The sequence below is a fragment of the Patella vulgata genome, chromosome 6 (assembly GCF_932274485.2).
Source record: "Patella vulgata chromosome 6, xgPatVulg1.2, whole genome shotgun sequence".
Classification (NCBI taxonomy): domain Eukaryota; kingdom Metazoa; phylum Mollusca; class Gastropoda; family Patellidae; genus Patella; species Patella vulgata.
Genome location: NC_065884.2, coordinates 63,546,820 through 63,570,365, shown reverse-complemented (window position 1 = coordinate 63,570,365; position 23,546 = coordinate 63,546,820). Strand labels below are relative to the sequence as shown.

The following is a 23,546-nucleotide window of genomic DNA, read 5'->3' as shown; positions in this document are numbered from 1 at the left end:
CATAGTGCTACAATGACCCCATTTATAAACTTACTGGGAATTGGGTTTAAAGAAGGCAAGTCTCTAACTCGATACCATCCACAGTCTCCGAATAAGGTATCAATTTTACACCGTATCTTGCGTTCCCAAGTGTTTGTATACTCCAATTTGAGTGTTTTGTAAAATATTGGGTTAATTGCATTAGTAACACAGGTATAAATAATTTTAGAGTTTTTGCTCGTAACGAATATAGGACTTCCAGAATATTATCATGTATATTGATCTTAATACATTTTTCATAACGCCTCAAGTATATAGCTTTTTTAAACTTAAAATATTACAAACTACTTTATCTTAATTATTCTTAATTCAGATGAGGTGCATAAATGAATAAACCACATTATTCAGTTAAGTTGTAAGAATATGTGTAATGATTTTTCCTCATGATTTATATTCATTGTAAATTGATGCAGATTGTCTAATTGCTCAACAACAGTTGAATTTGAATCAGTCTGATGGATATTTGTCAATTTAATCTCGTTGTAAAATGAAGCGAAGTAGCCGAAGGTCTATGTGTAGTCTGGATCGGGCTAAACGCCCTATACTTATACTAATTATCATAGAGGCCTATGGACAATTTCAAGTTTTCTGAACTTAGAAGTCGTTGGCTTGAAATATATATCCAACCCTACCATGTTCTACAAGAGTGTTTTCAACAAAACAAATTACACCCGCTTTGGTGTAATAATTAAAATGGAAGTGTAATTTACAATTGAGTAACATTACACTGCCTGGGTGCAATACTCATGCGAATGTACATGTAATGTATCAGGTAGGTTACACTACTGGAAGTGTCAACTAGTTTCCACCTGAATTGGTGTAATGGTCTACACTAGTTGGGTGCTATCGGTTTACACCACTAAAGGCTAGGAGTTACCCCTATTTAGGTGGCAGCTAGTTTCCTTATGAATTGGTGTAAACTTCCTTATTATTTTTAACAGTGTTGGCACACGAATGAAGAAAATCGATGAACGAGGCTAAACATACCCCACAGGAGAACATTAGCCGGCTAGATTTGAATAACCAGACGCCAAAGACTGCCATTCAATATGGACTCTTCGCGTATTTCGCTGAACATAACTGATTAGAAATTACAGTAAAAACAGAAACGATTGAATGTAAATCAGTTTATATACATTCATACTACATTATTATATGCGTTGCGACCCATTTGTGCCCATTTCTAGTTACCAAAAAAGAAGATTTAGTTCCTTTAATATGTCAACAAAATATATTCAGTAAATTATATTTACTACTATGCTGCTTACTCTCGCTAGCAGGGCGATTTAAGGCCCGTTTTCCGTGTAATGGCTGAATGGTTAGCGTGTGCGCGCTGTATCATAAAGTCTGTCATTGAGTCGACTGGCTTGGTTTCGAATCCCCGGTTGTACGTGACAAGGAGTAGGGTCGCCTGTCCAACCTCGTGGGTTTTCTCCGGGTCCTCCGGTTTCCTCCCACTGCTAAAGACCCCTACGCGCAAGCGAATTATTGAATAAAATTAAACCATATGTTAGTCCCGAAATGACCTAGTTTTCCATGTACTCGTTTTCGTGGCGCTTCCGCGTGCGGTTTCACCAGTTACATGGAAAAGGCCCCATTACATTAGCATTAGACCGACTTTTTAACACGCAGAGACGCAAAAAAGACTCACACGGAAAACGGACCTAACACAACAAAACCAGATGCGGAATTAAAAGATAAAAGTTTGGAATCAGACTACTAATGACTTTGTATTCTCTGGTATACATAATTACTTCGTCTTGTTTTCGTAAATTTTAACTTTGTAAAAAGACAGAATACTTATTAATTAGGTCAGTAAAATTAATTGGATTTCGTTCTGAACTTTTCGCGTGTTATAATCTCCGAGTATCGATTGTAGTTTACAGAATCACGATCCACCCCATACCTCGATCAGACAAATCTACACAACAATGGATTTAATAACATATACAAATGATAAAATGATATTGGGACAAATGAGTATAAGTACGGATTAACATAGCGCTGACCACAATCAATATACACGATTATTCACAGTATTCAGGGGGTGTTGGATGGCTACATGGGTAGCACGTGCGCGCTGTATCATAAGGTCTGTCATTGAGTCAACTGACGTTGTACGTTCCGCGGTTGTACGTGACAAGGAGTAGGATCGCCTGTCCAACCTCGTGGGTTTTCTCCGGTTTCCCCGGTTTCCTGCCAATGTTAAAGACCCGAAGACCCCTACGCGCAAGCGAATTATTGAAATAAAACTGAACCATATGTTAGTCCCGAAATGACCTAGTTTGTGTTGAGTGGATGTTACCCCCCCTCTCTCTCTCTCTCTCTCTCTCTCTCTCTCTCTCTCTCTCAGTATTCAGTCAAATTTTATCAGTATTCCGTTGAAGTCGTTGCTTCTACTACTTTGAAGTAGTAATTTGTCAACAGTCCTTTACAGCTGTCTTCTCGGCGTTGCCGTAGTAATTCCAAAGTTGCCAGAATTACACAGGATCTTGACAGGATGAATAATAATCCGGGGTGGTAATAATCCACAGCAATTATCCTAAACTTGGATTAAAACCGAAACATGAACTCTCTCAAAACAGCACAATTTAAAATAGAGAGATAATTTCTCTCGAAACGGCACCATAAGTGCAACAGCTCGAAATGGAAATAACTCAAGAACACAGACCTCGTTGGTCAAACAGAAACTTACGAAGTGCTAAGACAGATCTTCTGTGGAATTTCTGCACGAAGTGCTGAGAAAGTCATTCCCTGGGATAGGTCTGGTCTGGATTATATGGTTTTAGGAAATTCTAGAACTTTCTGGAACATTCTCCACAACTTTCCGAAAATTTACAACTTTTTTCTAGAACCCTCTAGAACCTACTAATTATTTCTAAACACTGTTGCCAAAATTTTCCATGGTTTCTAGAAGTTTCCAAATGACGATTCTGGTAAACCGATAGCTTTGGATGAATTATCATGACCTTATCACATTGCTTACATTTGTGTTGATTAATATTTAATTTGTACTTCAGGCGCATAAACAGAAGCTTTTTGGAAAGAAATATGTTTGGATTTTAACTGGATCTGCCATGTACGACAACTGGATCAAAACCACGGACCCCAGCACCTACCCCTGCAGTCAGGAGGAACTCTATGAAGCTGCCAAAGGTTACATAAGCATCGACCACAAACGACTAAGCGAATCAGAAGAAGTGACATTTATGGGCCGGGTAAATTTTTATTCAGTAGTAAGATTTATATTTAGACAGGATCCTACCCTATGACGTTAATGTATTATATATTATACGTCATGGATTCTATCCGTCTCATAAAAGAAATTACGTAGAAGCCAATCTGACTTATTGGAGTAGTTTATCCAATTTTATAAACGTCATATTCATTGTTACTGCAAACGTTTTCAAAACCTGGGGCAATATTCAAGGAAGCTTAAACAAAAAATATTTTAAGAATGCAGTATTTTCATTGGCTAAGAACTCAAATTTGTTCTAGGATTTTAACCCCCATCCAATGAAAGGTTTTCGCGAATAAAGCCCATCTTCAACAGTATAATAATGTATATGTTGCAAGTAGGTATATGTAGTGTAAATAAAAGAATAATATTATTTTTTTTAATGTCTAGCGAAGTCGATGGAACATTTATGTCGACGAACAAAAACACCGAATAAATATTTTTGATTTTGTTGTCCCCAGATAAACGAATGTTTTAGATCTAACAATAAGTCTAGCGCCACATAAAAACACCGCAGACGAGGAATATGGTAACGCAGGCAAACGAATGTTAGCTCGAATAATACACTTCTGCCCAATGACGTACATACGCCATTGCTACCGTCACATAAAATCACGTGTTTTCAAAATGAGATACATATCACATGAAAAATACCTCTTTTAAAACTATGTGATTCTTGAGGCACACAGTTCTATCTCCTTGTGCCTGACAAATTCATAACATTTTGTAAACCACAATGTCCTATCGCCATTTATCGTATTTCTGTTAGACCAATTTGATTCACACTGCATTGAGAAACACCACACACTCTGCTAGCTTCTTATATTGATTGCTTCCACAACTGTGAACATTTTTTTTTAAAAATTCAAAACTTTACACCCATTTTTCTCAATGTAAAAAAATGTGGACATAGAACCTGTTAATCCTCAGCCCACGGGGATGGGTGGGTAGAAACGCCGCTGTCAACGTAATATATCCCTAAGAATATCCACTGTAGTATTTCGCCATCTTCATTTATCCGGTTGGTGCGTAGTATTTCATTTCATTTCCACAAAATTGAACTGGTTTGTTAACTTTTAATAATTTACATGACTGATTTCATTTTAGACGCCTCAAGAATACAACGATCTCCTAAACAATATGGCCGACCAAACAGAATTCTTAATATCGAGGAGTCATCCATGGGCCTACGATGCTGCCTACGCCGTGGCTCTCTCTTTGAATGCCACTGAGGATAAACTACAAAATGTAAACAAATCTCTGGCCATGTTTAATTACAACGATAGCCTAACCTTAGAATATATGAGGTCGTCAATCGAAGATGTCAGCTTTAATGGAGTTTCGGTATGTAAAATTAGTAATCGCCATTTCTTATCTCTAGTGTATTACAGGCGCTTGTAACGTAGGAAATCTATTTCCATATTACACTGTGACTAAATGAGCGAGATTTTAATATAACTGGTCTGAATCCGATTCAGGGGCAGATCACTCGTCTTAAACCGAACTTACTCATTACTTATAATAATAACTAAATACTGATTTAAACTATAAATAACATAACGAAATAGGACATGCAATGTATCGAGACCGAGGCTACTCGAAAATAATAAATCTATATATATTATTTGCATCAATATAATTTTATTTTATGAATTTCCCCCAGGGTCCTGTGTCGTTCACTAATGATGGTGGTAGAGTTGGTATAGCCTATATAGAATATAATCACAGTAAGTATTAGCAACCCAAATATTGGTCTTCCCACTGACCCGGAGCAACGGTGGCTCCATGTTCCTGAGGCAACGACTGCGAGTTTTACAACATCTGGACGTTGCTAGATTACTTTACAATTCCCGAACTTACAGCTAGTTATCTGCAGACGCAGTGGCGTCCAATAAGAGGTTGTGACATAGCGACCTCCACGGAAACCTTGACATTGAACGAACCTTGAATTTTGCAACTCGATTATCACAAGTAGACATTTTAACTTGAAAGCGCGATGATCGAGGAATCTGATAGGCTCTAAAACTGTGTGAATACACAGTGCTGAAATATGCCGAAATATGCAGGGTATAACGTGGACGCCTTGATGAGATGTACATAGTTAAAGCGAGATCAAGCCTTCTATTGAAGGTGGCGCAGACTCACTAACTGGCTCACTTGTGATTTTCCAGACTAGTTTTCCCGTTGTCACTGATGCTGCAAGGCCTAGCGAGAAAAAGCGGGTGGGACAACAAAATCCATAGGTCCATCAGTTGGCGTGTACGTAAAAGAACCCTTGACACTTGGAATTCGATGAGAAGTAGGGGGTATCCTGGTGCATAAGAGAATGACATTCAATCACATTTCATTTCATTATTGGTCCGGCACTACAAATCGAACCATCGGGGCTGTTCAAGCTCAAAACCTCCATGACTGATAAGAATTGCCCACGTGATTTCAGGAGTGGAGAGGTGGCTCGCAGTATCCGATGACACATTAGAAGTTCAGGTAGAACAGAAAAACGGCTAAGCGGTTGAGCTCCGTTGAAAATTATCTCCCGGGCATTGGACGCGTGACCATAGGCTAGTCCCTATAAATGACGGAATGTAGCACTATGCACAGTTCGGCAACCAAATCCAATATGTCATACGATGCAGTTCTATGAGTCGCTGGAAAGCACAGTCCCGAAACTCCCCGCATCCAACGTGTGACGCACACTCCGTTCTCTGCTAAATATTTTATTAGTCTTGTGGTCGTCTAGTATTGTCTCGGATTGTATTTGTTTCTTATTCTCTTTGTTTCTTATTTCTTTCTCCGCCGTTAAGACGTTTATTTAAATGCCACTCTGACATCCCACGTTAGCTATTCTCCCCTTATTTAGTTTATGGTTGTACACAGAAATAACAATGTCACGGGTCGTTTCTACATTTTATGGCAAGCACTGGATACATAGGTTACAAGCATAGAACAAAAATAAAGTCATTCGCTAGTGCGAGTTTGCTGATAGAACTTTTTACATTTTCCCCAGACAGAATTTACATGGTTGTCTAAAGAACGCAAGTATTTTATATGCCTTGACTTTTGATATCCATTATTTAATTGGTCACAAATTACGTGATTAATTAATTTTTAAACAAAGATTTGACATTAAACGAATGTGAAAGAAATTAGTGAATATCAAATCTTTGTTTAAAAATTCAAAAAAAATGTTTAAAATCACCATAAATCATTTAATTTGTAGTTCTGTCCAGTTTAAAGCTGACCATTCAATTTTGATAATGAGTGTCCAATTTAAAAGTGTTTAATTTCTCAATCACTGTTAAAAAATAAACAACCCAATTGATTAATGATGTATAATGATTCATTTTTGAACAGTGGTCAGGAAATTAAATACTTGAAAATTGAACACTCATTATTAGCTTTAAACTGGACAAAAGTACAATTTAGATGATTTTTGGTGATTTTAAACGATTTTTGCGAATTTTTAAACAAAGATTTGATATTAAACGAATGTGAAAGAAATTGGGTGCTAGATACACAAGATTAAAATGATACCTGGGTTACAGTGTATGTTGATTGGTTACTAAGCCTAATAACGTGAATACTATCCTTAATCGGACAATGGAATATTCCTCACATAAGTGTTATAGACAATAGAATTTATTCTTGGCCTTAGGCCCCATATCCTGTTATTGTCACAATATTTTAAAATAAACTCATTCCATAGTTAAAATACTGACAATGGAGAATAATTTGTCAAGGCCATAATATTATTACAGGAAGTGGTGTCAGTTATTGGTCTGAGTAATCAGTAAATATGTATGATCGATTTTAGTTTCGTTTATTTATATTTTAGATGATTCTAAAACGACCCAGGCATCCTATGATCCCCGAGATGATCGCATCACCTGGTTTCAGTCAGCTACAGCTTTATTTGACGGTAAACATTAAACTTATTAACCAAACATTTTAATAATTAAATACGAAAATCTTACGAAATAGTCCAGCATCAATCTCTAAAACCACAGTTATCTTTATTTAAAATCTTTAGATCCTATGGAATCCGAACCGCGAGTATTGGATATATCTTGGCATGGATTAAGCCGTTCGAATAATGCAAACGACGATCAGAGAATTTAAGGATCACAGTTAAAACTCCTTTTTAAATTATAAATTTGATATGAGAACATCATATTGTTCTATATTCTAATGTTTAAGCACCTAGAACAGACTGGTACCAAAAATGACATCATTAATATTTAGCATAGATAATTGGTCTATTTCAAGCAGGAATGGAGCCAAACTGTGAGCAGAATGATATAATTGGATTGAGCATAGTTAGACAAATTATAGTAATACCACCGACTTCCGTTTGACTTCACTTGAATACCGAGAAGTCCTGCAGTTCTGGCACTTAAAACCCTATTTTCTCGGAAATTACTTTTGTAGACAAAGAACAGTCTGGTTCTAGCGTGGTCAATGGGTTAGACTCCAATTTGATGAGTAGTTAATTATCTTTTTATGTTATTTTATTTCCAGGACGGCCGGCTCCGCGAGACAGATTTATTTACGTAGAGATTTATGAACCGTATGATGTAACAGCTGTATACTGTGTATTATTCAGTAATACTATAGGCGTTATTATAGCATTTGTTTTCCTCGCATTTAATACTATCTATAGAAATAATAGGTAAGTACAAAGGCCTGTACACACCATTTTTCTTCCATATCGACTAGACGCTGTTCCGAACGACTAGGCGCTGTTTGGTATATTGGTTGATTGGTATCATATGGTGATATGGGGTTGTCGCCTTATGAACGGCGACACCACGACATCACGACATTCTAACCCGACACCACGACATTTTAACACGACAAAACGAAATGTTACCCCGACAATAAGACATTTTCACCCGATGCCACGACATTAAAAATGTCGTAATGTCGCGTAAAATATCGTATTGTCGGGTTAAAATGTCGTGATATCGGGTTGTTTGGTTGTCGGCCATATTCCTCTCAATACTATGATTATGTGCACTGATCCTGGTGTGTCAAGAATGTTCCCGGGATTTTGCAGCGTGGTTTCTCTCTGTCGATAGTGCAGGACAAAGGGCCTGGCAAAGATCAGTGTCTAGTTGTGTAGATGGGACAAAAAACAAGCCCCCGTGTACACATTGGCGTGCACATAAAATAATCCTTTATGGTCAAAATTCAATGAAGAAATGCCATGGAACATTGAAAATGTTCATCATATCACTCTGCATAGCGTATGCCTATCTTCAGTAGCCCGATTGGTGTAGAAAAGTGGGAAAATTCAATGAAATGAAATTGGGTTTAACGTCCTACTGTTCTGCTCCAAAACTGGAGTCGAACTTTACTGTATTTAGTGATACTGATCTTGAAAGTGAATCTTTTCAAAGATATATAATAAAATATAAATATTATTTTTTATGTTTTGCAGACATATTAAGATGTCGAGTCCGTATATCAACAATGTTATTATACTTGGGGGTCTGGTCATGTTTGTCGCTGTTTATGTTAATACCATGGATTATGCTAGATTTGGTAGTAAACATTTTGATGAAAATATATGTATGGTAAGTTATAGATACATTATGGGAGATTACATGAAGAGTTGACAGATCTCACTATAAAAGTTTACAACTAGATAATGTAAAGGGAATTTGATGACAATTTCAGTTAAATTGATCCACTTTAGCCTCGGCCTAGCCTCGATCATCATTACTAAAGTCGATACGATAAAAAACATAGTCTCGATTATCCATTTCATGATTTAATCATGAATGAAAGTTGAGCAGCAAATCGGATCCTAATCCCATAAATATCGCAGGCTAGCGATGACATCGAGAGTTGATTATGGTCTGGATAAGTTAATTAATGTCTAATAATTTAGATAAAATTTCAGGCCTAAAGAAAGACCTGCAATAGGCAGATTTGGCTCTTGCAAAATGTATGTTTAACTTAATTCTGAAAATGATTTGTGAACTTAGTCCCGGGTATTTCATACTCAACTAGGGAATGAACCACATAAAACGTACCACACAAGAGATACGCCGAATAGCAAAAAGGAAAGACCTGCACTAGGCAGATTAAGCTTTTGCATTGTGTATGTTTAATTACTTTTGAAACTCTAAATAACCATTGAGACTATTTAATTCTAGTCCGATTCTTTAGACGGCGTCCTGGCCTCTGATAACTATTTAGCTATCTTCAGAAAAGTAGGACATCACTTTTATTTTGTTGGGTAGGGGTCGAGGGGAGCTATTCGATCCTTCAAAGGATCAGTAAATTGTTGGCCCTCTGCGACACCTTCAGAATTGTGCTCCCATATTCGAAAAAGTTGCATTGTTTTCAAATACCATCATGCTATTCCTAATCGCATGCTTACGGTTATTCTGGACAGTCTGGCAGCCCCAAAAAATATTCGTTTATGGACCAAATGTCAGATTTCCAATGGGGGGGGGGGGGGGGGGCTTGCCGATGGAGTTGCAGATGGGGCTATTAGCCTATCTTGGCATATAAATATTTTTGTTGGGAACTAAAGTAATTTTTATTTTGTATTGAATAGGTTAAACTATGGTTGTCTCTATTGGGATTTACTTTGGCGTTTGGAGCCTTGTTTTCGAAAACATGGAGGGTTCATATTTTATTCAGAGAAACATCGTTGAAGAAAAAGGTAGGTAAAACAGCTAGAAAACTAGCATTTCCTTTTAAAATTCTGGAGTTACCCCCCTTTGCCGAAAACCGTGTACAAGCGATAGTGGTTTGTCGTTTTTAACGGATTCTATTCAAATTTGGTAGGAAGTTTTGTGGTCATGAGAGGAAGAAATCAATAAATATTCAGCATTCTGCGACTTCAGTTCCAGAGTTATAAGGCGCCACGGTGGTTTAGTTGGTAAGGCGCTGGCTGGAGGACCTGGATTCAAGATAATTAACATGGGGCATAAAAGTAGGCTGTTTAACCCCATTCATTTCATTTTGTTTTCAAATTACACAGGACACCTCGTTGGTGGTCTGCATCCAGATTAGAGGACGAATTATCTCCAACAGCAGGTTTGTAAATTCAAACAGATTCACGGGGAGAAATGGATATTAACGTCCCCTGGACACAAACTAGGTCATTTTGGGACTGACATGTTTCCATTTTATTTCCATAATTCACTTGTACGTAGGGGTCTTTAGCAGTGGGAAGAAACCGGAGGACCCGAAGCAAACCCACGAGGTTGGACAGGTGATCCAACTCCTTGTCACCTACAAGCAGGAAATCGAAACAAAGCCGCCTGACTCAATGACAGAACTTACTATCTAATGCACACGCAACAAACCATTCGGCCACCAAACCCCGTTGGTTCACAATGTGATGTCACTCGAATTTAGTATAAATAGCATAATTACATTAGTGCAAATAATCAAATATGACTGAATCTATATTTATGTTCCGAATGACATGGCTTAATATCCGTTCAAAATATCTAATTTTCCAACATGATTTCCCCTTGTCAGTGGCGGAGGACGGAAGGACTGATAAGGAACGACAACCGGAGATAGGGCGGATTGTGAACGAGGCTTAAGGATGTTGTTCTATTTTGTATTGCAGTGTATTAAAGATTATCAACTAATAGGTATGTTACTGGCTCTAACACTAGTTGATTTATGTATATTGGGACCATGGACGATCTTCCACCCTTTACACAAAGAAGAAATAAAGATCAAATCAGAGGTAAACTTTTTTTTAAAAAATAAAATCTGTGTTCGCTACATTGTTTAAACTATCGGAAGAAATAGTCCGTATTCCAAAAGAAAGATAATCTTGGTTTTGTAAATGCATTAAACATACATTATGCAAGAGCTAAGTCTGATTATTGCAAGTCTTTATCTAGGCTTCAGATGTCATAGAAATTATAAATTAGATCTTTATTTACACAACAAGCACAAAATCAACTCTGTTGACCCACGGGTGGCTTGGATTCAGCGTGGATTTCGTTGACTGATGTAATTTTAAATGGCGTCGAGAGCAGAGATTAACCGTTACGTTGACGTCATACTCCCGGATAGAGGGTAAATGATAGAGTGTACGAGACGAGGCCGCTCTTGAGCGATGCCTTCACAAATGACATCTAAACTATTTAAAGTGCAATAAACTAAACACAGATAATTACAAATTATACATTCCTGGAGACCGTGTGATGACTACGGACAGGTCTTCTGTCTTAATAATATCAATAAAAATATTTTTATTTCCCCAAAAGGCACGACGCCACTGGTGTATAGCCTACCTATAGATTTATCATAATTGTATTATAATATTATGTTCTATATTCAATTGATTTAATGCATGCCAAAAATACAAGTAAGAATGAAAATTTACCCTCTCACTCATTTTGTCCAAATGTTATAAAAATCCAAAAAGGTAAAACACAAATTCGGATATGATGACAGCAGACAAAAGACACCAGAGATTATGTAGGTGGAGTTAACGCCTGTCAATCAAATGATCGGCCATACTAAGAATCGGTGAAGATGGAATTCGGTCCCATTTCTAGTCAAAAATTACATTGGTGATAACTATGTTCAGAATAAAGTAATTTGACTGAAAGTTTCAATATATTCTTCTTTCATCATCTATTTTTGAACTGTTATAGCAAGAATGGCTAACTCCTTATAAAAATCTCCCATAATGTATCTTTATATAACAATATATCAATATATATAGACCGGAGAAAACCCGACAGTATCAGCATCACTTGACAGTCGACACTTCGTCCATGTTACCATGAATGGTTGGGTGAACAAATGGTTTAACAAGGACTATCATTGAGGCAAGTGGCATGGTTTCGATTCCCAACTTGTACGTGACAAGTAGTAGGTTCGCCTGCCGAACCTCGTGGGTTTACACTCTCTCTCTCTATCTCTCTCTCTCTCTCTTATCATCTCTTTTGTATAAGATTGCTCAAAATATTGCGGCATTTTATATGATTATTAAGAGACAAATGATCCTATCTGCTTACTCAAATTCATTGAAATAACAACAACTTTTTTTTCAGGCGGATTCAGATTCGGATAATGTCGTAACGTTTATCTACACGGCGTGCAAACACCGTTACGACATTTACTGGTATGCTTCCGAGTACATCTACAAGGGCTTGCTCCTGGTGTTCGGTGTGTTCCTGGCATGGGAGACCAGGATGGTCAGTATCCCGGCACTCAACGATTCCAAACTTATTGGGTTCTGTGTGTATAACATCGTGGTAGTGTGTGCATTCGGTGTACCAGTAGCTCATGTTTTGTCCATTCAACAGACGACCTTGATGTTCGTTCTAACATCTGTATTCACGATCTTCTGTACGACGCTTGTACTCTGTATACTCTTTATACCAAAGGTAAATTATGACATAGAATAACCCAATATGATTAAAATACAGATCTATATTTCGTTTCGTTTTTTTATACTTTCGATGGCCTACACTACATGAAATCTGACAGGTTGTACTCAAAGGTCGTGTCATGGGTCGTACGAGCGACTTTTGACCCAATGACGCCAGACATTGATTAATCAATCAGCGGTGACGTTTCTGGTAAATTACCCACAGTTTCCAAGAAATCGCCGTAACAGACTGTTTGATTGGCTTATCCCTCACTTCAACCAAAAGGCCTGTAATATAACAACTCTTCCAGATCCTAGTGTAGTAAAGACAAGTAAAAACGAAATTTTGAACTATAAAAAACGAAACGAAACGAAATAAGATCTGTGTTTTAATCAGATTGGAAATAACCTGTCTTGTTGGACTTGTTTTTTTTTTTAAAGTGGCAATTTCATGTTATTTAATGTTTTAAAGCGACAATAAATCTAGGCATGCCAGAATAATCTGTCGTCATTAAAAAGCCCATGTTGAATATGCAGATCAATAAATTTATATCAGTGACATTCAATTACTTTTTTGAATTATCAGATATCCCCTCACAGCCTCACATAACAACGTTTGGTGTTCAAAGGAATTATTAGTGAGCAGAAATTTGCCTGTGTACCTGGTATCACTCGTCACTTCAGTCAGTTATATAGAAGGATAACTCGTGTTTTCCTTTTGCGTTCATCACTTGAAATCTTCATAACGCATCTATCGTAGCAATGATCTCTGTGTTAAAATTATATTTCTAACGTGTAGGCCTAACCAATTCTATGACATGTGATAATGACTGACACGAACTTTGTCCTTATAACATCACTTAGTGTAAACAAACGTTAATTTGGTAGCCAATGTATTTGATAAAAATGAAATGGGGTTTAACGTCCTAGTTTACTGCACCGACTGGGTTAATGAGGACGTGGGGGGGGGGGGGTGTCTAAGATCCACAAAGTTTGTAGATGCAAATATCGGAAGCAGGAGGATTTAATAAATTGATAACACTATTTCTACTTTAATTTATGCTTGAGAAGGGGGTAACAGTGGTTCAGTGAGTAATACGTTGTACGTTGGCTCGCTAACCTGGAGGTTGCGTGTTCATCCCGGTGATCATCGGGACTTTCCAGCACGGATCCCCCTTGTCAGTGCTGCGGGACAGGGGACCTGGCAAGGGAAAAACCGAGGTCCCGTAACAGTTGGAATTCGATATATGAGTAAGCCGTAGTGTCGCTGTCCGGGTACAATTTCCCTCATAGCACACTGCATACGGTGGTGATAGTGACACGTCCAAAGGTATTTATATTAGCTGTCTTGATAACCCAAAATTCACTAACGAGGAAGACCTCCGCCAAAAGTTAGAACTTTTTTTTATTTCAGTTAAAACTTCGAAATGAAATCGGAGATATCCGATTTGTAAAGTCTTTACAGACTGGGAACTGTAGTGGAAGTTTCGACCCATCACAAGATTCTAATCTCAAACGCCCACCTTTAACAGCCAGGGAACCAGTAACAGGTAACATAAGATTCAGTGACCGATAAGAGTCATGCATCAATATTTTTGGAAACTACTGTCTCTGATACCTAAACATTAAAAAGGCGTACGAGCCAAGGGGGGAAGGATGGGTGGAGGGGGGGGGGGGCTGGCCCCCTAACTTTCGGGAAATCGGACTTTTCGGGCAGACGGGTAAAGGGAAAACAAAAAGTATTATTTCTTCTAGTTGGCAAAATAAAGTGCCCGAAATCTAATTAAAAAACTAATTTTACATTTCTTTTAATTGAATACCACGAATTTGTACTGAATTGACTATGGATTAAAACATTTTGTCTGGAGCCACACTACTTTGTGCGGCATTTTTCGGGCATCGATTATTATTTGGAAACTTTGAAGTTGCTGAATTCACGGGTTAGAATAGGAGAAAAACGCATTCGCGGCAGTAGAATTTTGAAAAAAGCCCCCCCCCCCACCCCGCAATGACTGATTGATTGTAAGGTAGGTTATATTGGACCACACTCAACTAGCCGTATTCACCAGCTGGAATAGCAAGAAAACGCGTTTACAGCAGTTAAATATTTTAAATATTCCCCCAACGGCCCCATCTCCGTGTACTGTAAACAATTGATTGGTTGAGTTGATGAGTTGATTGGCATCCGACTCAGCCACATAAGGTAGGCTATATTGGACCACTATGAAGTTGCTGTATTCACGGTATGGAACAGCGGGAACACGCATTTGCAGCCGTCAAATTTTCCAAATTTAAGGAGCATAAAACGTCTGATTATTCATTTTACTCGTGCAAACCAGTGAGGTGTTACCATAAAAATAGATATTAATACAACCGTCATACTCGTAAGTAATGCTCAGTTCCCACTATCACGATTTGCGCCGGGAAAACGCATTTGCGGCCGTCAAATTTTCCAAATTATCTTTTTTTAGTGGGGGGGGGGGGGGCGCTACACGTTAAGCCCCGCTCTTTCGTCTCTTGTAACCCGAAATTTTTCCGGCCATTTCAGGTTCTGCCCCCCACCCCTTCCCCTAACAGTTCATCGAGCAGCCCACACGCCTATGAATAAAAGCGCAGTTGCCAATATGCGTCCAAGTTTCTCCAGTTTTTAATCAAGTATGTTATTGCCCCTAACTCCACAAAATTGAAAAAAACACCCCAATTTGGAGTAAAACATCTATAACCTTTGAGCGTAGACCACTTTCAAATATGAAGCATTCAATTATCAAAAAATTTATTGTATGAAATTTAAATAAATTTGTGTTGCAAAAATATTGGAACCTAGGGTGAGCACTGATACAGGGTATTTCACAGTGACAGCGGAGAACGTAAACAAAAGGTAAACCCCACCACCAAAAAAGCGCAATTATTAACCCAATTTTGTAAATTGATGTCACTTATAAAAGTTATTACTTGGGAACATACCTCATCACATTGGACACCCAAGTAGGAACTCCAACTAGATTAAGCATGTGAAATTAAAAATTCATTAAAATTAAAGGCGTTTATTTGGTTAGTGAAGGGATGCAAATCGGCATCATTAAAATTTCAACTACAGCTATCATTACAGCTATCCGGCTATTTTTCTATAGCTTGTGTTGCCTTCAACATTTGACATAGTCTGTCTATGCCATTTGTAACAGCTTTCAGTTCATCCTCCACCAAATTGTTACACGGCAACCCATCATTTAAATCAACAGTTTTCAAAATCAGTTTTCGGCATCTCTTCAGGCTCAGCATCATCAAATGTTTGGCAGTAACATTATATTCTTCCTCCAAATCATCGTCGCTATCCTGACAGTTGTATGAACTGTCGTCGTTTACGACACCCAGCTGCCCAGGATCTTCGTCAACCTTATTCTCTGTCTCGGTAGAATTATCATCGTTCTTCTCCTGGTCAGAACAGTTTTCATCATTTTCATAATCTTCACCAACATTATCTTCTGCACCATCATCATCATAATGTTCTGTCTCACACACATCTTTATCTGGATCCGGGTAGCTCACACTGCCTTCTTTACTATCCGCATACCTCCAATCATCTTCATTATCAGGAACACATTGGTCGTTCATATCATATCGGTTCCCTTGTTCAGCATTTTTCAGTAATTCGACATCCCTTTTCAATCTGTTAAGTTCTTGTTTTAATTTTTCTAATTCATTTGTATATGCACCATTATGTATTACAGTGTTTTCTCGGCCCAACTGCATTAGCTGACAGTTGGAGACATGAATCGTGCTCTGAAAAACAAAAGCTTTTTTTATACGGGCTGAATATCAGTAATAACTGATAAAATGAATTCAAATTTGCAAGGGCTAATAAAACGTCTCAACCCCCCCCCCTCCACCAGTATCCACAGAGTAGACTAGAAACAAACGTTTAGAGCATAATGTCGTCGTGATCTCGTGTTGCAGTCGGTTTATGAAATTTGTGGGACTGTATAACATGACATTTGGGTACCCCATGTGCCAAATTTTCCCTACTAAAAGTGGTACTCGAAACGGTGAATGTGACTTGTCTCGAAGTGATTTCTGACTAGTCTCGTACTCTCTTTGAGTCTATAATGCACGTGAAAATCTCAACACATCTATCAACTATTACAGCCGTAAAAAATCTATTGTTGACGATTCTGAATAGCAGTAATATTTAGCTTTTTGGTTATTACAGCAGCTTTAGAAATTACATTCGTTTTATTTTTTAAATTGCTTTATCATTAACTATCATTAACTGGTTTAGTACAAATAATATCTCTGAAAAACTCGGGTTAGACAGGAACATGATACTAGCAGTAGTTTCATTTAACTTTTATAAGGTTCTTAAAACATTTTTTGAGTTGCCTTCCGTGCGTTTTTCTAAATTCAATTTCTTGTTCCAGCTTTCTGTCATGTTTCATAAAAAAAAGTAGTCTTAATTATCCCGGTCTGTCAATCAGACGGAGAATGGTCGATAGACTGGTAAAGCGAGACTAATTTCAAAACAAGGGCACGAAACCTATTTTTTGCTCAAAAGTGTCTGGATGTTATGGACGACACCATTTTTCAGTCTATTATTTATCGATGGTTAAATGGTCATAGCTTATTAAGTACACCATGGCCGTTTATTTAGTGAATATAAATGTGCCAAACAGATTTAAGGATTGGCATATATATATATATATATATATATATATATATATATATATATATATTGTGGTGTAATTGTCGAGCTATTTGGAGATATGTATTTATGGTGGGGCACCCTACATAATGACCACAATATAGGCCACCATATTAAGGGGATTCCCCGCCTCAGTACAATACTTCGGTTAACCAATGTTTATCAAATCGTACAAGGATCAAAAGCAATCCACATGTTTTAAATGAAAACCTAGATCATTAGTCTACTAATAGCTAATTAAGGACTAAACACAATTTCAAAATCTCCTTAAATTAATTTTTTTTTTCAATCAAAAGCGGGATCCTGGACCTACCTATGTTGACTGCGTTACTGTTAAATAACCGTTTAAAAGGAAGTAAAGTTTACTGTAAACAACGAAAAATATAACGGCTGGGTGCGGTTTACTGTCCGTGACAGCTGGGTAGGGGTTCACATTCCATATCCCTCTGTATTTAGCTTTTAGATCTGAGTATCTTAACTTACCTGAGCCGAATCCATCTTTCCCTACATTCACTTTCACTTTCTGTTTATTACTAGGCGACTGGCTTATTGATTACCGTGGGTATGCTTTTGTTAGGCCAAAATAATAATACCTGTGTTTACGGTTATTTTGGATTCAAAAGAAGGGTAGGACTGCCCGAATAACGCCCACCCCCACCCCACACACAAATACTAACACTCGCTCATCGCGGTGTATTTTATAATAATAATAATTCACTCTTATGTAGCGCTTAAAATATACAAATAATATATATCAACGCGCTTTACAAAGTTGTGCGTAGAAGTTGAAGTAAATCATTTTAACATTGCTAAGTATTTAAAAATTGATTGTAATACTCTTTAAATAAAAATGTTTTCAGCAATGATTTAAAGGACTCATATTTTTCAATATTTCTCATTGTAGTAGGTAATTCATTCCAAGCATTCGGTGCGCTGTACATAATGCTCTAGCCTTTGTCGCGTCGATTTAACTACGGTAGTGTTTATTAATTATTTCCTAGCATTTCTATTGCTTAATTACTGATTGAGTTTCTGAAGAAAACACGCCGATTCGGACTGTTGTAAGGAATTTTTCTGCAGAAACCCACGCCATGAGATATAGAGCAAAACGGTAGGGTTTGCGTTTTTGGCTTAAAAAATACGGCCGGCCGGACAACAATAACCATATCTTTTAATAAATGGTTGGCCTTAGTCTCGATCGGGCCAGCCAGGGCCGCTGGTCCGTCCGAGGGGCAGGGCCTCCAAGGCGGTCCGAGGGGCTCTCTCCACCGGGGGAACCTGCAAACATTTCGTAAATCGGGTGCAGAAACGATGAAATCTGAAGTTAAAATATATTAGATCAAAATACAACTCAGTTCACTTCGGCGTAGCATATCGAACAAAAATTTCAAATCCTGTTATTTCACAATTTCATCGGATATAATATTCAAAAATATAAAATCTGATCATGGCATAGTACGGCAACGTGTAATTAGCCGAAGTATATTTTGCACTGCTGCGATCTTGCAATGAACTCTTTAACTGCCTTATATACATATACTTCGTCCATACGATTTTATGAATAGAAGCAAGCTGTGCGAACCCACACTCAGTCTTCATTCACTAACCGGAGATGAGCGCGACTGGGTCCAGCCAGAATTGTCTTCCAGTGTCATACCGTGGTTGATTTACTTACTGGCTGACATTCACTCTTCGATTCGATTATACCAAAAAGATCTATGACGTCAGACATTTGATTAACAAATCAGTGTTTGTGTTTAAAGAGAGAATTTGGAAATACAACTTTTGCTTTTTCGTCACTGCGAATGTCTACCCACAGTTGCGTGCACCGCACGCCAAAAACTCGCCACAAAAGACAGTTTCATTGGCTAATCCCTCACATCAACCAGAACGTGGGTTATATAACAACTCTTCCAGATCCTAGTGTAGTTTGTCTGCTATGTCACTTAGGTGGAAACCGACGTAAAATAAAGCTATTTCACACACACTCCTATTGTAGTGAAGGAAAATTAACCGAAATTTTGAACTGTAAAAAACGAAACGAAATAGGATCTGTATTTTAACCAGATTGCGGTTATACATAATTGTAACATAATGCATTATTAACTCGTAGTTTCTTTTGTCATACCCCGGTCCTAATCACATGCCTCTTACTATTCACGTGGTTACTGTTATTCAATAAGCAAGAATGGGCGAACCTATTATCGAGTAAGATATTATTCTTCTTATTCAACTTTTTATTTATTGTGTAGGGGATCACGTGGCTAAGTGGTGTTCGATCCCTGCATTGGCCGAGAAAGTTCATTCAGATTTTCCGGCGTGGTTTCCCCTTGTCAGTGATGCAGGATGGAGGGCCTGACAAGGACAGCTGTCTAGTCGTTCGGATGGGACGAAAAACCGAGGTACCGTGTACACATTGGCGTGCACGTAAAAGATCCCTTGGCTGTTGGAATTCGATATAAGAGTAGGCCGTAGCGCCGCTGCTCGGGCAAAATTTCCCTCATAGCACACTGTATTACGTATGCCTGTCTTCATTAGCCCAGATTAGGAGCAGAACAGTAGGACGTTAAACAACATTTCATTTCATTTCATTTTTATTTATTGTAGTGAACCGACCTGTAGGATTAATTGAATCGAAAACCTTTGCTGAAGTCTGTAAAGAATTGGCTGTACTGAAACAAGAACTCTTAGAGGTAAGAACCTATAAATATAAACGGGTTTGGAGAATATAAACTCGAGGATGAGGATTGGTGGGTGTGGGTGGAATTTGGTGGACTAGAAGTTCAGTTTAGGGAACAACCATCACCAGGGATCGTACCGAGAGAGGACACATCTGAAACATCACTCACTGGCCACAGTGGTTCAGTCAGTAGGACGAGGCCACGGGTTCGAGCCCGGTGTTAAAAGAGATAAGTATGTAAAACCGGCGTCCTACCGTACATACTCGTTGACGTACGTAAAAGAACCCTTGACGGTTGGAATTCAAAGTTAAACTCCATTAGATTTCAATCCAGCTCTCCCTCTCTCTCTCTCTCTCTCTCTCTCCCGGTACGTTACCGAGAGCGAGAAGGGTACAAGAGTTTGGTTAAAGTTCATTCGCCACAAACTACGTCATTTCAGAACTAACATATGTGGTAGGAAACCTGAAGACACGGAGCAAACCTACGAGGTTGGACAGGGGACCCTACTCTTTGTCACGTACAAGCGGAGAATCGAAACCACACCACTTGACTCAATGACAGACCTTGCTATCTAGCGCACATGCGTTAAACCATTCGGCCTCCCTGGTCTATTTGAACTAAATAATATAAATATAATTAGGTGTTTGTTTCTGCCTTTATATAGAGGGATTACGGTGGCAAAGTGGGTAAGACGCTGGCTCGCTAGCCTGGAGGTTGGGTGTTCGATCCCTGCATTGGTCGAGAAAGTTCATCCAGATATTCCGGCGTGGTTCCTCCTTGTCAGTGATGCAGGTCGGATGGGACGAAAAACCGAGGTCCCGTGTACAAATTAGCGTGCATGTAAAAGATTCATTGACAGTTGGAATTCGATATAAGAGTAGGTCGCAGTGCTGCTGTCCGGGCAAAATTGCCATTATATCACACTTTATGGCGTATGCCCCTCTTCATTAGACCAGGTCGGAGCAGAACAGTAGGACGTTAAACCCCATTTCATTTTGCCTTTATGTTTTACAGGAAGAGAATGCAGTCAATCAACTAAAGGTCGAATTAAGTCGTAAAACAAACAATCAGATCAATTTCCATAAAGTGGACGGTCGTTATACCGTCTTTAAACAATCTGAGCAGAACGAAGCAGATATGTGATGATTGAAAATATTGATAGCTTTAATTCTGTAAGGCTTTTAGTGTTGTAAAATATCGTTACCGTTCTTGTTGTTATATAGTATAATGCAGGGCTAATGAAGACGTGCATGCATAGCCGTACGACCCATGAGGCAGGGGCGTGGTGACCGATAATTTTGCATGAGGAACAAGACCCCATCCGGGCCCCCAATAAGCAAAAACCCAAGGGGGCGCAAAAACTCAAAACCATGACGCAAAGCGCGTCAATGTGCCCTTCTCACTTATGTCCTGCCAGGGGGCAGGGAGGGGTGGGGCTGCACCCCTAACTTTCGGGCAATCTGACTTTTTGGGCGGACGGGTAAAGTTCAAACAAAAATTATTATTTCGTCTAGTTGACAAAATAAATTGCTCGAAATCTACCCTGCTACGATTGGTTGGATATTTTGGGTTTCGGGTCAGCCACCTAAGGTACGTTATATGGGATTACATTGATGTTGCTATACTCACAAACCAGAGAGATAGAGAGAGAGGGGGGCGGGGTAACGTTCACTCGACACAAACTAGGTTTGTTCATATGGTTCAGTTTTATTTCAATGGGTCGCTTGCGCGTAGGGCTCATTAGCAGTGGGAGGAAACCGGAGGACCCGGAGAAAACCCACGAGGTTGGATACCAGACCCTACTCCTTGTCACGTACAACCGGGGAATCGAAACCACGCCAGTTGACTTAATGACAGACATTATGATGCAGTGCGCATGCGCTGACCATTCGGCCATCCACCGCTCATTTGGTAAACAAGTGTTTCTTGATTGCAAACAAGGTAAAACGCCTGATCTCCTGGTGGACAGTTTCTACTGTCCATTTAAGGGTGGTTCTTGACTAAAAAAAAAAAAATAGACCCACAGAAACCAAAGAAATCTGCTGGCAGTAATTTTATGATGAATTGGTTGGGGAAAGGAAAACAAGAAAAAGATGCAGAGATGACAGAGTCTCCTTCAAAACGCTTTAAATCACAGTAATGATCATCACATTGTCCGTTGTGAAATAACATGAATGTTTTAGTGATAAAGGTGTTAACGGTACTGTTAATGTGTTTAGGGGTTGAGTACAACTTACTTTTTTATTTTGTTAATGTAGAATGGTAACGAACTGCTCTTTTCATTTTCTTTGTTTTATTTGTTTCGTTTGAATTTGATTTATCTGTTTAGTTTTTGATTGTTTAATTTTTGTTAATGAAGTTGATTCTTTTAAACTTCGTTTTTATTTTTGAACTCTACTTGGTGTAGGTGTTCATCAGGTAATACCTCGACTGAGTTCAATATTGAGATTAGCCGGTTGATTTGCTGGATATAAACCTTTGAATAATAGCGCCTAACAGGCAGCTGTGTTTAATTATGTTCTCCTGATTTTGATTGTTTCTGTGTGTTTGAAGTATATGTTTGTGATATGTGCTTAGAAACACTTCACGTGTAATGAAGCGCTATATAAATCGAATAATAATAATAATAATAATAATATTAGAATAGACTTTAGACAGCTGCTAGATTCTTAGAGATGCCCTCTGGATTGAGTAGACCCCATTGATTTGTAGGGGAGCCATATGGTGTAGTGTATTCCGCCAGTAAACTTGATCTGCGAATTAGGGGTTGTAGAGAAAGATATGTTAATTTTTAGTATTGTAATGTAACCTAAGCTTGTAACCTATGTATCCAGTGCTTGATATAAAATGTAGAAACGAACTGTTGCATTGTTATTTCTGGTAGATAAATGTCATAATTCATGAGACAGTAAGAAGAAAATACACAACGTGAAAAGGGGTCCTAGTCATAAGAAGAGAATTGCAAACATAATACTGACGATCCCAAGGCTTGCCAACTACTCCGGTTTTACCGTAACATGTACGGTTTCCATCAACTTATTCCGGGTTACGGCTGCATTGATATAAAATACGGTTTTTCATTAAAAATATTCCAAAAATTAGAATTTGTTGAAAAGTTTTATTCACGAAATCGCGAAATAGCTGTACCGTAATTCAATGCAAAGACAATCGGCACGGCTTTATCGTAACTTTCTGTCGAGCCATTCCAAATGCTACTGTATGCGTAAAGCTATTTATAGCTCTGCTGCCAAGCACGAGGCACCAGTCTGTTTCCAAACGAGTGAACAATCATGGAATCAGCCGGAGTGTAAAACCGAAAAGAAAATTGCAGTTATTCCATGAGGAATATTCCAAAGCCTACCCAGGAGTAATTATCCGTTCAAGAAAGGGTGAAAATTACGCAAACTGCATTCTTGTGAAAGGTTGACAGCATAACTGCCAATATAATGGTATAATTTCATACTATTTATCAACATGACTGTTCATTAAATTTAAGGTAGCTAATAGAATAAATATATCTTATCAACC

At 38.4% G+C, this 23,546-nt stretch overlaps 1 protein-coding gene and 1 long non-coding RNA gene across 2 annotated transcripts; one reads left to right on the top strand and one right to left on the bottom strand.

Moving 5' to 3' along the window:
• The first annotated feature begins 4,392 nt into the window (after window positions 1–4,392).
• On the top strand, window positions 4,393–22,011 carry LOC126824470 (gamma-aminobutyric acid type B receptor subunit 2). Its single transcript, XM_050553701.2, has 10 exons — window positions 4,393–4,621; window positions 4,941–5,004; window positions 7,796–7,946; window positions 8,718–8,853; window positions 9,846–9,953; window positions 10,875–10,997; window positions 12,322–12,657; window positions 14,056–14,191; window positions 19,945–20,030; window positions 21,033–22,011. The coding sequence occupies exons 1-10, from the start codon at window positions 4,418–4,420 to the stop codon at window positions 21,159–21,161; spliced, it is 1,473 nt and encodes a 490-aa protein (XP_050409658.2). The 5' UTR covers window positions 4,393–4,417; the 3' UTR covers window positions 21,162–22,011.
• Window positions 15,398–17,935, bottom strand: LOC126825695 (uncharacterized). Its single transcript, XR_007682123.2, has 2 exons — window positions 17,821–17,935; window positions 15,398–16,421 (listed from the first exon to the last, which is right to left on the bottom strand). It is a non-coding gene; the product is annotated as an uncharacterized LOC126825695 (long non-coding RNA).
• Window positions 22,012–23,546: the final 1,535 nt, after the last annotated feature.